Genomic DNA, 14065 nt, shown 5'->3' on the forward strand with positions numbered 1-14065 from the left:
GTAAGTCCTTGAGGTATTGCAGAATTTTCACTTGCCCATTTGTATCCCAACATTATAGAGCAAGCGAAGTAAGGTAACTTAATTGACAATGATTTTCAGGGCAGCAATGCAAATGAGCAGATCATATTATATTGCACAAATGCAATTGACAGTCATTGGGAGGACTCTATGCATGAGCTCTCTTTGAGAGTCTTCAGAGATCCTAGACCAAATCCAAACAGCTACAGTATATTCAGGCATGACCTAGACTACTTCTAACCACTAGCTTGCTTCAATGCATGTTTACGCTAGATCAATGCTTTCCAAATGCTCATAACTCATTTGGCAGTGCATCAATCATGCTCATGGCCAGTGTGCTTCATTTTATGCAAGGGATCACCATTTGGTCTTGAGGACCCACTTTCCAAGTGCTTTTTCCTCTGCAATATCTTCGCTTCCTGTAAAGCTCACCTCCATTTCATGCTGCTGCAACTGCGGCATGCTGATAGGTTTTGTGGAGATGTGAGCATCTCCTCAATTGTATGCACTGCATTTTGTCTGGACAGTGTTATGATCAGATTCATATATCAGAGCCTTGTTCGTTGTTCCTTCACAATCATGCAGCACAGCCAGCTTCACCTTGAAACTAATCTGAACTGTGCTTGCATCTTTGATTGGCAATTCTAGCAAGAGGCTGCAAGTTCATATCATGATCACAATGTACATAAGTAAAAGGAAACTACAAATGTGGAATAAACTTGGTCCAGGCTACTGTATCATATACCCCAGGAGGTAGCAATTAAAAGCCCATCAATATAAGTACAATCAGTATAACACATACAACAATATATATGAAAAAGCTGGCATATGAAGCAACAATTGCGAATCTCCAGGTGTCCCTGTCATATTGATGCAAGAATCAGTTGTAGTTGTAAGGTATGGAGTGATGCAACACTGTTACAATTCATAGGCAGGTAAACATGGTGCATCATAATGCATCAGTGATGCAGCAGGATGCAACAGCATTAATGCCATATGATGTATTGATGCACAAGAGTGATGCTTGCTATGATGCATCATTTCTTTCCTCACACCTGCTTCATTTGATGCAGCGTTGTCCATTTATGGAATGTAGTGGCTTTGGTGGGTTCTAAATGATGCATGACAATTCCTTCTGCCTGCCTGCCTCATTTGATGCACCATTGTCCAATTATGGGATGTAGCACCTTTAGTGGGCCCTGGCAATACAGCGGGTATGGGTAGTGGTGCACCAGTGGTGTTCCACCTACTACTAGTACTAGTATCAGCCTGCCCTATCCTCCACACTCAGCGCTCAGTAGTAGTACACTAGCCCTACAACTCATCAACCCACCCCTCTTATTATTAATGATATCAATGTTGTAGTACTTATTGCTAAAATTTGACGAAGTTCATGGTGCTCATAGTGACACTGGGTGCCAGTACTATCAATGCTGTAGAATTGATGAAGTTCATGATGCTCATTATGCATACTACAGAAGTACATAGCGAGTGATGCATCACTCTCCTACAACAAAATTTTTATGAAGTCCATAGTGCTACACCAACTTCGGTGATGCATCAATATTAATGTTAGCAGTTTAAACTTTCAATGTTTCTTTCTCTCACACCTCTTAGTCAAACATTAGCATTTGAGTCATGCGCACAAAATGATAGGTTATATTTCTAGCCTGGTACAAGATAACTATTAGATTAAGTAGGGACATTATATCAAGAGATTAGCAAGAATGCAATAGTGGCAGCATTATTTAAGCTATGGATTGGATGAATGAGTGTACTAGGCCTTCACCTGCTTTTTCCTAAGAGCTCTTAGCAGGAATTGAAAAAAACAAGCAGGATAACATACTGTTGAGCACCTGCAGGCCCATTTTGCGCAGGCTGTTTCAGGGAAGCCTCTGTACCAATCACATCTGCCAGTTCATTATGCCTGGACTTGATTGGCATGTGCTTGGATGTATGTGTGCTTGTAGAGTCATTGGTACTTCCACCAGGAGCTGCATGCCCTGATGAACTAGACTCAACTCTGGGTGGGTTAGTGGTTGGGATATTTGACGACTTGGCCAAATCACCAGGTAGCTGGGAGGCAGCATGATTGTTAGTGGGCTTGGGGGCGGCCTTGGGTTTGGGGGCAGCCTTAGGTTTGGGAGTGGCCTTGGGCTTGGGAACAGCATTGTGCTCGAGTTGGGTAGAGTCAGTGATTGGCTTCATGATGACATGGGGAAGAGAATTATTAGGTATACCCTGAGGTGGGTCGGGATGAGGCTCTGGGAGGTTGGGTAGGTTTGGATAAGGCAGCAAGACTGGGAGCTGGGGTGGTTTTGGATAAGGTAAGACTGGTAGCAAGTCAGCAATGGACTGATACAGACTAGTGTGCTCAGCAGAAACTGGAGATAAATTTGGATGTAGCCAAGCGGTGGAAGGGGCTGGAGACATCTGCAACAGTGGAACATTCCAATTGAAATCTTGCCACGTGTTGGGGAATGGGAAGCTGGAGGTCGACACAGAGGGGTCATAGACCGGTGTAAATCCATCAGTGGACATGAGAGGTGCAGTATAGGATGTAAAAGAATTAGGAACCAAACTGGTGGACATTGGGGGTACATAGAATGGTCTGATTGAATTTGCTAAATTGGTGAGGGGTATGTATGGGGAATATGAATATTGAGGAATTGGTGCAGAGACACCGTTATAGTTAGTCATTTGTGAGTATGATGATGCATCAGACTGCAGGGGTGCATCAACCTGTGAATAGAATACACATAGCAAATGAAAGGACATACCATTGCACCCATTGATGCATCAGATGCATCACCCACTGAAGCATCTGCGTCAGGCAGTGTCAAGGAGCCTGGTGATGCATGAGCCAAATGCATCAGTTGATGCTGTAAAAGTATAAAGACTGACCAATCTACTCACCTTCGCAATCATCTTGTTCCTCTTCCCCTTGACTATCCTTGTCCTCTTCAGCATTGTCATCGCCATTGGGCTCCTCTTCACTATACATCTTGAATTCCTCACTGCACTCAATGTCCTCATTCCCTACAGCAATGTTCAACTTGCACTTGCACTTGTCAGATGCTGCATAGTATAAATTAAGTGAGTCAACCAGTGACTTGTAGATTAAAAATGCATGGAAGATTATTTCAGCATATTTCTGAAATGCATCCAGGAAATCTTTATTGGCCACCTGATATAACTGGGTGAAGGTCTTGCCTTGTGGAGTTTCAGAGGGATGGCATCTTGAAAACATGACCCAGCATGAGTCCCAAAACAGGATATTTCATACATAAATTGTAACTCAGATAGTGAGGTCATATCCCAGTCATTTCTTGGATCTGGACCAGCAAACATGAAGGAAACAATGAAATCAGTCTTCCTCTTGACCAATTGCGGGAATCACTGGCAGATAATTGGTAAGTCATCCATACCCCTGCTTGAATGTTAACTGTTGAACTCCATTCATAGAAACAACTTCTTACTGTGCAATTCCCTGCGCATCAAGTGCACAGTCTTCCTCAGCATCATTGTCTAACATGTTCTTGCCAGACTTCTGGTGAGTTTCCCACTGCTTCTCGTACATGTCACAAATCTGAGCCTTTACTTCCTCATCCTCATCATCCAGCAATTCTTTAGAAAATTTATGACCCAGCATGATTCGTCTACCTGAAGACACTTTCCCAGCCTCTTCCTCAGCCTTCACCAGCAGCTTGATGCGCTCCTGGTAAAACATGTCAGAGTATAACTCAGCCTCAGACTTGGCACATCATTTTGGCTGCAGCATGTCATCAAAGACAGTTGATTCCTTCTTTAGGCCCCAATGTCTCTTGGATGCATTTGCATGCCAACGAAACCAAGTCCGGAGTTGCTGAATCAGTTGTAGGTCAGTTTATAGTGATATGTTCATTATCACAGATAGGCTTACTGTTTTGCGCTTGTCCTCAGCTTCTCCTAACTCTTTATGTTGCTCTGGCAAATGAGTGGTAGTGGGAATGTTGGGAAATAATACCACTTCCTCTGGGAACTTTTTAAACCAGTCCCCAATCAAGGTTGGCCAAAATGTGAATAATCTTTCTCTTTCAGGTGCTCTTTGAGATAATGGGGCAGATGCTCTTGAAGCCATTCCATTTGCTTGTTTGAGGTCCAGCATGCTGCAGGCATATCAAGATCTTGTGTGTTGAATGAGGTCACTGCAAGATTAAATGTGTGCGCTTGTGCCAAAAAATAAGAATCGCATCCAAGGGTATAAATTTATGTATGCTATACTATTGGATTCTGTCTCTCTCATGCACAGGCCTAACTCTTGGACAGTACAATCAACAACCTGAAGGAGCAGTATATATGGTAGATCTGTCTGATACTTTGTCCATAGCTAACTTGAAACACATAAATAGACAAGTGCATGGTTCCAAGCAGTTTTAATTGTATCTAGGCACCTTCAGATCTGATCAATCTAAGTCTAAGTCCATCCCATCCCCCTAAGCCTCAGTGATAGTACTCCCACTATCCTCAACATCGACATCGCGAGCCTCATCACCTGAATACTCCAAGCTCACTCCCATTCAGCCTGTAACATTACTGTCTTATCATTCACTGACACTATTGTGAACGGAATGAATCCCACTAAGGCTGTTTGGCATTCAAACCAAGACCTGATGTGCTATTGAATGGTCAGCTTTCAGCTTGTGCAAGGATTGCAGCACCCACCTTTTTCCTCCATTCTACGGCTTGATTCACCTGACAGTGCTGCTCTTCAGAGAGAGGCACAGTTTTGTGTAAGTCAACAAACAAACAATCACACTCTGGCCAACAATCAAAAAAAACTTCATACACTGATATCCAGAACTCAGTGAGGTCTTCGTACTCATGGCAGTAGTGGTAGTTATCTAGCTGGTTTTTTAGCCAGTAGTCCTGATCAGCTGAGAAATAGGGTGCCGACATGCTGGTTGAGAGTTTGGGTTGATGGGTGGACTTGAATGTAGATTAGAGCTCTGAAATAGTATTGTTTTGTGCTCTGAATAGTGGAGTGCACGATTGTTGCCACAACATGTTGAATTAAGTTCTGCTAAAGAAGAGAGATGGGTGTAATAATGCATACCAGAGTATGGAAGGATTCAGCTAAAGTTTGAGCCTTGCAAGATAACAATGTTAGCATCAAGTCAATGTCTGCTGTCAGCAGTACATGTCTGACGCAGTCCTAGTCAGTATTGAACATTCTGAACGTTGAATATTGAACTCACTGTCAAACATTCGATACAGGCTCAGAGCAGTTGGAATGCAACTCCATCAATGTGCAGCTGGCGCATGTCCGACCCTATCAGTCTGTGAGTCAACTTCAAGTTAGTTCATCGCATACATACAATTTCATAAAACTCCCATAAAACAACCACAATGTTGAGCAACTCAAACATTTAATACAGGCTCAGAGCAGTTAGAATGCAACACTGTCGATGTGCATGCAACATGGTGTATCAGTCTGTGAGTATCATTAGTACTTACTTTTGAGTTCAGGATTCAGCTAAAGCTTGAGTGTCACAAGAATATCCTAACTGTGGTATTGAATTGATGTCTGCTGTCAGTACTACAGTGGCTCAAAAAACTGTCCACATGTTTTTGCATTTTTTACTATTTACAATATTGTGTGAGAATACATAAAGACCTCAGTAATATGCTGATACCATATTGTAGTGCTGCTTCAGGGCTTTGGATTGAGCACCACATCATGAGAATCAGAGGAGATATGGTGGAGATACAAGGCTTACAAAATCATGACTCATGCAGACAGTTTTTTGAGCACATATTAAAACTATATAAATCATCATTTATGACACCATAACAATCATGCCACCATTAAATAAATTATAAAGTGGTGTCATTATGTCATTTTAAAACCATATCTAACTATACAAACCAAAAATTTCCATATGTCATGGTTATATTCACCATGAAAGCCACCCCCCCTGCTCAAAGGGATAATATCCTCTCTCTTTCCTATTCTGGCCTCTCTGCTTGTCAAATTTCCTCTAGAACTGGAGTATCCAAGTCCACTGTGGCCAAGTTCATCAAAGAAAGTCACACAGACAAGGAAAAATTCTGTGAAGGGTGTCCATCCAAGCTCACCTCTACTGATAGGAGGGCTATTATTCAACATATCACTACAGGAAAGGCTGATAATGCTGTCCAGGTCACCTATTACATCAATTCCACCATCACATTCCCTGTCTCTTCACACACTGTGAGAAACATTCTCAAGACAGCTCATCTCAGGTCAGTAACAAGGAAGAAAAGGCTCTCCTCTCTATCACACATATGCAGAGAGGACTAGCACCCTTCTTGTTTCACATATATACCTTGCCATCTGACCCAATCCTATTTATTGTGGTCTTATATGATCATATAACATGCTTCCAGTCCATGTAATCCAATTCTGATGGGCTAAGGCAAAGGTTAGTCATCTCTGTTTATGTGTGATAGAGAGGAGAGCCTTTTCTTCCTTGTTACCGACCTGAGATGAGCTGTCTTGAGAATGTTTCTCACAATGTGTGAAGAGACAGGGAATGTGATGGTGGAATTGATGTAATAGGTGACCTGGACAGCATTATCAGCCTTTCCTGTAGTGATATGTTGAATAATAGCCCTCCTATCAGTAGAGGTGAGCTTGGATGGACACCCTTCACAGAATTTTTCCTTGTCTGTGTGACTTTCTTTGATGAACTTGGCCACAGTGGACTTGGATACTCCAGTTCTAGAGGAAATTTGACAAGCAGAGAGGCCAGAATAGGAAAGAGAGAGGATATTATCCCTTTGAGCAGGGGGGGTGGCTTTCATGGTGAATATAACCATGACATATGGAAATTTTTGGTTTGTATAGTTAGATATGGTTTTAAAATGACATAATGACACCACTTCTCACACAATATTGTAAATAGTAAAAAATGCAAAAACATATGGACAGTTTTTTGAGCCACTGTATATGTCAGTCCTAGTTAGCATTGAACATTGAACATCCAACTCAAACACTTAATACAGGCTCAGAGCAGTTGGAAAGCAACACCATCAATGTGCAGCTGCATGTCCTATTAGTCTGTGAGTCAACTTAGTTTGTCAGATGCATACAATTTAGTAAAACTCCCATAAAACATCCAAATGCCAGCTCATTAATTAGACTCTGCACTGTTGAACCAAGCACACCAGCAGTTCAACATGCCTCTGCAGGCATCTATTCATCCTGTGGTGCAATTGGTATGTACAGGTGTCATCTCGAAAGGAACTCTGATTAACTGTGTATTCTCCACATGCATAGTTGTTCTCTACTGAACTTTCTTAGTTTCGATCATTTTGGACGCATGTCAACCACCAAACACACTGAGTCAGTGCAACAATACAGTCTCATTACCACTCATTAACACTGAAACACAGGATATGCCAATTGATTTACCTCAATCTCGGCCAACAATGATATCTAGAAAAGCAGATCAAAGATCAGACATATTGTGAAGGCTGCAAAAAGTGAGTTTTACTCGAGGCTCATAACACAATTCTAATATCTGCCCTAGGTTTGTGGCTGATTGCTATGTAGAGGGTATTTGTCCTCACTGCAGCTATGTCATATGTCATACAGCTGTTAATACTGCATATTCTCACTATCTGTCTAGGATGCTCATGGTGATCAATGTGATGGATGCAGTCACACTGTGACACTAGATGCCATCAACCTCATCAAGCCTTGATGCCTGATCGATAAAGCACACAATATTGTTGTGTGTTCTTCTTTGCATATGTATTTACTCATATATCTAACTGAAACATAGATACTTCACAGCTTTGGGGCCAACGTCAGTCATCCTCCATTCCATTCATTCTCCCTTGTGCTCATCAACTCTATTCCTCCGTCTGCACACTCCCTTCAGCTCCGTCGGTCTTCATCAACTCAGACAACTCAGATGACAACAAAGGAAATAGGGAATGCGAATCACTTCTAGTATTGGCTACAATTGGTACATAGATGTGTCCATACAATATATACAAATATATTCAGTATTTGAGAGTCACATACTGTCCACTTAAGGTAGCAACTGCACTTCTCCAAGATCAATGGATTTGAGCATGCAAATCAGACTGTCTTCGAGGGACTTGGAGCAGCTGAATGACATGCAGCTGACACCAAGGACATGCAGAGATGTGCACTGCCTGGGAGAGAATCAGTGGTAAGAATGTGCAACCAATCAAGATACACATCAAGTTTCAAAGACACCTACCCAGTGACCGCAGGTAACAAGGTAGAATGGACTAAGGGCCTCAGCATGTGGAACATCGAAGCTGAAATCATGATATTTCTGCTGGCCCCTTGCCTCACCATTGACGATGACAACTGTCATTGGAAGATGTGGGAAACTGAGATAACCTAAGTGCATAGTAGGGGTGGGTACTGTCTGCACACATGGGGTGACTAGGGAAGTGATGATGGTCACTGAGTGCATGGCAGGGGTAGGTGCTGTCTGCACACATGCAGTGACTGGGGTAATAACTGCTGGGGTGATGATGGTTGCTGTAGGTGTCATGACAGCTGCAGACGATTTGGCAGGAGAGCTTGAGCTGCCATCAGAAATCACCTGGATGAGGATTTGCACATCATCATGCGATAGCATCAATGAGGACAGTAGTTGCAATACAGCATCTGAAACATATGTGTTAGCAGACATCAACCAGTCACAAGCCAAAAATGCACCAAGGCTACTTTGGTCATCTGAGTCAGTATTTGCAGTGGTAGTCATTGTTAGAAAGTCAGATGAGACATAGACAATCAGAGAATCAAAGCTAAATACTCACCAAACTCAACACCTAGCTAAAGAACATATATCAACTGAAGGGGGCCAGTGAAGCAGTTCGGTTGCAATTGAGAATGTCTGTTTGACATTGTTTATTGATTCTCACAGAAGCCACCTCAAGGTAGAGATTCACCATATGATTCGATTCCTGTGATTCCATGCTGGTCATCAAAACACTATACTTCACAAATGGCAAGTCTATTGCTGATGATGGCCAAGATTACATGTAAGTCAGTCTTGCTATCATTGTCATTTTCTAACAATCAGTGCAGTCAATACTTTGTCATGGAGTCTGCTCCATCCCCAATTGCTGGTCCATCTTCAATGATTGTATGTACAGAGGAGTTGCATTGGGAGTTGGTACAAATAACAAGAGCCAAGAAGCAGCAGAAATGAGTTGCCCTCAATTCTTACTCGCGTCCAAAGACCTTGTCTGTCAAGCAGCGAAAACATATCCAGTACCAATATTGCGCAAATGGCTCTATCTCATATACCCTGCAATGTGTTGATCCTCCCAAAAATGCACAGCCAACCAAGAACTGTCAACCACCCATGTATATGCAGCCTGTTGTGAGCCTGCCACCTGCCATGATGCCAGATGATGAATTTTCAGCTGATATGTCATGGGGCACTGACAATGATGTTCAATCTCCCAGGAGACGACATACTATGGGAGTAAGTTTCCAGACTAATCTAACCATACTTCATGCTCATTGCTTTCATGCAGGATAATCCACTGCTAATGTGGCTCAAGGATCACTCCCTATTCCTCCAGGAGATGCTATGACTCGAAGGCTGAGGAGAACTAAGTGCAGAGTTGTGTTCTGGTTGTGGTAATACACATCCAGAATATCGCTGTCAAGACTGCTTTGGGGTCAATCTGTGTTGTGCCTCCTGCACAGTGATGGCCCACATGCATCACCCACTCCATTGGCTTCACATAAGTGCTGATTAAACTATCTTGCAGGATATGAACTCACTAGATGTAGAAATGGAATGGCAAATACTTTGAATTTGCAAACCTGAAGAGCCTTGGTCTCCAGATCCAGCTTGGACATGTGGCTGGTCAAACTTGTTCCAGGCCTCATCGTGCATTCAATGACAACTTCGTCATCATGGATTCTCACAGTGTTCATGAGGTAGCTTTGGATTTTTGTGATTGCACCATGGCCACCACCCACATACAACAGCTCCTTTGCAAGTCATTATTTCTGTCAACAACATCCGACCCCAAGACTGTGGTGACATTTCACCTTCTCAAAGAATTCTATCTGTTGTCATTTGAATCAAAGGTGTCTGCATATGTGTTTTTTCAATGCACTGATGCAGAGGTCTGACAATACAGGGCTAAGTCCTGTGAAAGTAAGTACTGTTTGGGCTCCATGACAACCATTGCCTTACATTTCTTCAGGAGCAATATGACCAATTCACACAGATGATTTGTGAATGGCATCATCTAAAGATGCTCAAATGATCTGGATGACCTTATGATCCCAATGGGATTGATTCGACTTCTGAGGGTGGATGCACTGTTTTATGCCCAGCCTGTCTGCAGCCTGGGAAGAACTTACCCTCTGACTGGAGAGAGGCTTCCCCTACTAACTGGTAAGATGCTACTGTAATAGTATAGGTATTGCAGTCACTGATTCATAGAAGTGCCTAGCTGTATGCATTGTTTGTGGCCATTGACGCCAATTTCCAGCTGAAATGGAAAGTTGTTTCAAAGGATAGTGTAGACCCCAGCCTGAGTCGTGGCTGGGGATATTTTGTTGAAGAAAGCGCATACAAGGCTTTTCTAAATGATAACTCCAATATTGGACAAGAGGTAAGTTCTAGTTGTCTTTGTATATTTTCCTTGATACCAATGTGGGCTTGCAGAATAGAAGTCTACATGTTCAAGCCATAATGCGGTAAATATGGCCGATACTAAATCCAGTCATGGGCTTGCAGCTACAGGGCTGGGTACCATTGATTGCGCTCACCACAACATGAAGTTACTGACCGCAGTTGGAGATCTTCAAAAAGGAGAGAAGTAAGTTATGCTATGCCTCAGGCACCTGAAAATATTGACGTGCTACCATCTAGATACATCAATATGGATTACCTCTTCTTCTCAACCCTTTGGCATACTAATGTGGATATCCTAAATGTTTCGTATGATATAGCATGCCAGTGGAATAAGAATTTATGGCAACACATGGCCTCATCCCCTCCCTCCCTGCAACTGGACTACAGTGCTAAGAAAGTCACCTTCTTTGTTCCCAAATTTCACCTCCCAGCTCACATTGAATCATGTCAAACAAAATTCTCATTCAATTTTGCGCGTGGCATTGGATGAACAGATGGAGAAGCCCCTGAGTGAGGATGGGCGAATATCAACCCTGTTGCATCAAGTACTAAGGAGATGGGCCCAGGCGCAAGACGAGACACCCTTGATGATTTTTTGGGGATTGGAATTGGAAGAAAGTCACAGGTCTACATAAGGAATTTTTACAGCAATGTACCTGATTGCTGATGCATTACTGATGCATCATTAGGTTGCACCATGTTGCACAAAGTGAAAGAAGCCATTCAAACAATCAGAACATGAAGCAGCTCTGGATAACCTCAAAGAAGGACTGAAAGTGGAATATGGGGAAGCATTGAGCAGATGGAAAGAGCAGGTTGAGGCTTTGGAAAATGATCCCTCCCAGCTGAATCCATATGAATGAAGTGCTGAAAGTGAGTACATTGTGTTTTGTGATTGATGTCTTGACACTGATGTCATTTTATGCAGAGATCATGCTTGCATCTGTGCACCTTGAACTTGCAAAAGAAGATGCATCAGAAATAGAGCTAGGGAGGTTCCACAAATTGCATGAAAATTGTACACCTAGCATGCTGATTACCAGCAGCCTAGAACTCGAAGAGCAACAGTAAGTGTTATTGACATGACTTGTTATATGCATACTAACACAACACTTCAGACGACGTCTTCAAGCCGACAAGGTGGGTCTAGGTATTCATGCCACTGACATTCAAGAAGGGAAGGTCATTCAACATAGTAACAGTCTCCAGCATCAGATCAAGGCTTAGGTCAAAGTGCAGGAATTATACATGCCAATGGTCGCAGCCCTACGACTGAGAGACAAGTCTAGTGGTATCATCATCACTCCTGAGTCATTTGAGCTCTTACTTCCTTCTCAAGCTGGCAGAACAGATCCTTGCAACCTTAAATTCCAGAAAATTGAATGGAGACTTCAATATGCACAAGCTCATGACACCCTACACTCACTATGCTCTAACCTACACGCACAGACTGCTATTCTCAGGTACAAGGACTGCAACCTCCATGGTCAAGGCTCAAATACCTGAGCTCATAACACACTCAAAGGCATTGACACAAGAATTGAGGCAGCATTGACCCGATATCAGGATGTGCACAGAGCACTGGTGATTCTGGCTCCCTTCATCAAGGAGACAGGTTGGCAGTCCTCCCTACATCCACTTGATCGTCAAGATATCTGAGGGATGTCTGATCTCCTATGGGGCGAGACTGAGGGAAGGTGAAAGCTTTCATGGATATGGAATATGCACAGTGCTCATGGAGATGAGCTGGACAATGATGGATCTATGGAAGGTATGTAGGCTTACCAGTTTGTTCATGCACCCTATCTCATTGGCACTCCATCCAGATATGCGAATAGAATGGTGCAAAGCCAGGGCATGTGCTATGCAATGGAAGGAGGAGCTTGAGCTGTTACAAGAGGAGATGCGGAGGATTCTGGCATTCTTTGACTGGCAAGCCATGTTTTGGGATGAGCATGCAGATCAGAACTTGCCTGGTAGTCTCACTGAGAGAGAGGGTCATATTGCATATGCTCGACATCAAGCAGCCCTGCGTCGGGCATTGTCGGACATGTGTCATTCTAGTTGGGCAGATACTTGCGTGTTCATGGACCATTGCATGTAATGTACCATTATGTAGCTATGTAATCGATACAGGTGACAACAAGTGTGGGCAGGATTACCAATGTATGGGAGAAGGGCAGGGGATGCAGCAAGCAGGATTACTAATGCATGGGAGAAGGGTGGGAGGATGATGCATCAAATAAATGGCAGGAGGATAATGCATCAAATAAAGGGCAGGGATGCATCACACACACTGGCAGCTTATACACTGTACAGGGTATTGTAGGGAGGGGGACATGCATCACTCATGCATCAACAGGCCTTAGTATTGTAACATTGTTGCATCAAAACAATGCTATAGTTATAACAATTAATGCATAAATATGACAGCAACCTGTGGAATCTCATGCTAACTTCCCTGATTGTCCCAACTTGGACCCAATCAGTCAACCAAGTCAGATAGCCAGACAGCAGAAGAATAAATACCGGTGCTGATAGAATTGCAAGGGAAGCTGCACACCATAGTACATCAGGGAAAACCTCCCCCCTGGAATTGAGGTAATTCCAAGTAATTCCTCTGTTTTCAGATGATTTCAAGTGATTTCAGGTGAATTCAGGTTTTGCAGAATTATTTAAGTCCGGTAGCTCATTTAATGAATTCCTTTGAATTCTGAGTAGTTTCTTTTGAATTCCCTCAAATTCACTTGTCACTCAAAGGATTATTCTGAATATCATCCAATTCACTTGATGATCAGTCAATGTCAAATTACACGAAAATCCACATTATATTGCATTAAAATAGCTTATAACAATGTATGGAGTTCAGTCAGGAAAGAATATACATGAACATGTGTATCAACAGCACACAAAGATGCTAGTGCTTGAATTAGATGTAACTATAATCAAGTTGGATTAGTGATAGACACAACAGCCTTCAATCCTCAGACATTGCATCAACATTGAGGTAGTCAAAGTTGCTCCCCAAACTAGCCAGCAGTAACATGTTCTGCAACATGCTAACAGAGAATGTGTGAATGACAGGTGCAATCTAAGGAACATGAAATACACCTGACAGCCTTGTAAAGCCATGCCATAAGTGTGTGATACTTTTTTTTCCCGCATTTGGAAATCTGAGTGAGGGTTGCTTTGTGGGCTTTGTAGAGTCCTAGTGCTGCCATGGTCCAGTTTGGTCCAGTTCAGAGGGTCCTCAATGAGAACCGAGAACTGAACCATGGTCCAGTTCTACAAAATCATCAAACCCAGAACTGGACCGTCGAGAACCATTCTCAATGGTCTGGTTTGGTTTTGTTCTGGTCCAAATGCAAACCAAA

At 42.7% G+C, this 14065-nt stretch overlaps 3 protein-coding genes across 3 annotated transcripts; 1 reads left to right on the forward strand and 2 right to left on the reverse strand.

Moving 5' to 3' along the window:
* Positions 1–1683: 1683 nt before the first annotated feature.
* Positions 1684–4165, reverse strand: BJ212DRAFT_1296419 (uncharacterized protein; the record flags this gene model as incomplete). The annotated part of the gene is made up of 6 exons (XM_041332449.1): positions 1684–1702; positions 1865–2760; positions 2799–2866; positions 2935–3257; positions 3498–3736; positions 3941–4165. The coding sequence occupies 6 exons, from the start codon at positions 4163–4165 to the stop codon at positions 1684–1686; spliced, it is 1770 nt and encodes a 589-aa protein (XP_041197959.1).
* Positions 4166–8078: 3913 nt separating this feature from the next.
* On the reverse strand, positions 8079–8789 carry BJ212DRAFT_1476753 (uncharacterized protein; the record flags this gene model as incomplete). The annotated part of the gene is made up of 2 exons (XM_041339429.1): positions 8079–8201; positions 8274–8789. The coding sequence occupies 2 exons, from the start codon at positions 8787–8789 to the stop codon at positions 8079–8081; spliced, it is 639 nt and encodes a 212-aa protein (XP_041197960.1).
* A 1220-nt stretch (positions 8790–10009) lies between these two features.
* Positions 10010–12795, forward strand: BJ212DRAFT_1444809 (uncharacterized protein; the record flags this gene model as incomplete). Its single annotated transcript, XM_041338013.1, has 10 exons — positions 10010–10135; positions 10507–10668; positions 10727–10875; positions 10929–11167; positions 11207–11316; positions 11622–11758; positions 11810–11886; positions 11926–12177; positions 12199–12313; positions 12471–12795. 10 exons carry the CDS (start codon positions 10010–10012, stop codon positions 12793–12795), a joined length of 1692 nt encoding a protein of 563 aa, XP_041197961.1.
* Between the last annotated feature and the right edge of the window lie 1270 nt (positions 12796–14065).

Source organism: Suillus subaureus, assembly GCF_016647635.1.
Source record: "Suillus subaureus strain MN1 chromosome Unknown BJ212scaffold_4, whole genome shotgun sequence".
Classification (NCBI taxonomy): Eukaryota; Fungi; Basidiomycota; class Agaricomycetes; order Boletales; family Suillaceae; genus Suillus; species Suillus subaureus.